General features: G+C 42.1%; 1 protein-coding gene across 1 annotated transcript; it reads right to left on the bottom strand.

The window, feature by feature from the left end:
• Positions 1–580: 580 nt before the first annotated feature.
• Positions 581–1644, bottom strand: LOC119240065 (serine/arginine-rich splicing factor 7-like). Its single transcript, XM_037504427.2, has one exon. The coding sequence runs from the start codon at positions 1540–1542 to the stop codon at positions 826–828; it is 717 nt and encodes a 238-aa protein (XP_037360324.1). The 5' UTR covers positions 1543–1644; the 3' UTR covers positions 581–825.
• Positions 1645–2252: the final 608 nt, after the last annotated feature.

Below are 2252 nucleotides of genomic sequence, written 5' to 3' on the forward strand. Positions count from 1 at the left end.
TATCAAGAGATCTTTTAGTTTTTGTTCTTGATCTCTTAGAATCCTGAGACTGCCATATGAGAAAGCTCAGTGTGATGAGCTTCCTTGGGTTGAAGACTTAACTCCCAGTGCTTCATAATGTGACTTTTTTTTAATAAATTTTATTTTTATATTCCCCATACAATTGCAACCCCCTTATTTTGACCCCAATCCCTCCCCTCCCCAACCCCCACCCCCCATAGAGTGTCTCTGGTTCATAGTTTTTTGTTGATTTTCATTTTCACTTTCTTATAGTTATTCATTTTCCTTGTCCCTTATTTAAGTTTTCTAGATTCCTGCTATGAGTGAGACCATCCAGTATTTTTCTTTTTCTTTCTGGCTTATTTGCTGAGCATGATCCCTTCCAGCGCCATCCATGTTGCTGCAAATTGCATGTATTTATCTTTTTTGAATGCTGAGTAATATTCCATGGTGTATATGTACCACGTCTTCTTGATCCAGTCATCTATTTTTGGGCATTTGGGCTGTTTCCAAAGCTTAGCTATTATAAATTGTGCTGCTATAAACATAGGGGTGCAGTTGCTCTTTGTTTTTTTTTTTTTCTAGTTAGAAACATTTTATTTAAATGTGTCAAATAAAAACCCACATTTTCATACCATAAGATGTTAATACATTCAACAAAAATGTATATTATCTTACTGCTGTGAATTTACAGAGTAATTATCCAGATCCATTTTGATTAGATGGTTGAAATACCCTTTCTCCTGTTACACTTTACAGACATCACAAATCCCTTATAATAATGTAAACAAAATAACTTTTCCCTAAAAGGTGAACTTGAGAACTTCAGTCCACTCTTTCAGGACTTGCACTTCTTCGTGGACTTCCTGATGGGGAACGACTTCTTTTTGGAGATGGAGATCTGGACTTTGATCGGCTGCTTCTTGGTCGTGAAAGAGACCTGGATCTTGATCTGGATCTTGACCGTGATTGGAAATACCTTGATCCTTTTATAGAGCCAGACCTAGATCGTCTAAGTGAAGCTGATCTCGATCTGCGAAGAGACACAGATCTTGATCTTCGAAGAGATGCAGACCTTGACCTGCGTCCCCTGCTCCTACTGCGTGAGCGAGAGTACCGCCTACCTCTGGATCTTGAATGTGATCTAGACCGTGACCTGCTGCTTCTTCGGCGGCTATAGCGATGACAATCATAAGCATAATGTCCCTTTTCTCCACATTCATAGCATCTATCATTGGGATCAAAGGGACGTCGGGCAGGTGGTCTATCAAATCGAGATCTCCGTGGCATGCCTGTTGATAGCTCAACCCTCACTCGGGAACCACAAATCACCTTCCCATCCAGGCCTCGCACTGCATCTTCTGCATCTCTAGGATCTTCAAATTCCACAAAGGCAAATCCTGGAGGATTTCTCGCAATCCACACAGTTCTTAGAGGACCATAATAACTGAAAGCCCTTTCTAACTCTCCTTTGCCAGCACCAGTTCCCAGGTTACCAACATACACCTTGGTTTCTCCTCCGTACCGCCCGTAGCGCGACATGATGACCGGCCCACGAGCCCTGCTCGCTCAGCTCGCAGAGTCCAGGACACTAGCAACCCGGGAGCCCACGCGCAGCCTCTCGCCAACGGTCCCGGCGGCACTCGCAGTTGCTCTTTGGAATTGATGTTTCTGTGTCCTTTGGGTAAATACCTAGGAGTGGAATTGCTGGATCATATGGAAGCTCTATGTTTAGTAGGTCAAGAAATCTCCACACAGCTCTCCGTAGTGGTTGGACCAGTTTGCACTCCCACCAACAGTGCAGGAGAGTTCCTTTTTCTCCACACCCTCGCCAACATTTGTTGTTGCTAGTTTTTTTAATATGTGCCATTCTCACTGGTATAAGATGGTATTTCATGGTAGTTTTGATTTACATTTCCCTGATGACAAGTGATGTTGAATATTTTTTCATATGCCTGTTGGCCATTTGCATTTCCTCTTCAGAGAAGTTTCTTTTTAGCTCTTCTGCCCATTTTTTGACAGGATTATTTTCTTTGTTGTTGTTGAGTCTCATCAGCTCTTTGCAGATTTTTGTGATCAGTCCTTTATCATTAGTGTTGTGTGCAAAAATGTTCTCCCAGTTGGTGGGGTTTCTCTTTGTTTTTGTTATTGTCTCTTTTGCTGTGCAGAAGCTCTTTAATTTAATGTAGTCCCAGCTGTTTATCTTTGCCTTCATTATCACTGCTTTGGGTGATGTGTCTGTAAAGAAGTCT

This window comes from Talpa occidentalis, unplaced genomic scaffold (assembly GCF_014898055.3).
Source record: "Talpa occidentalis isolate TD23 unplaced genomic scaffold, MPIMG_talOcc4v2.1 talOcc4.12, whole genome shotgun sequence".
Classification (NCBI taxonomy): Eukaryota; Metazoa; Chordata; class Mammalia; order Eulipotyphla; family Talpidae; genus Talpa; species Talpa occidentalis.

What these genes read in the sequence shown, in the direction of transcription:
- LOC119240065 (XM_037504427.2), bottom strand. Translation starts at nt 1,542, where the DNA reads ATGTCGCGCTACGGGCGGTACGGAGGAGAAACCAAGGTGTATGTTGGT.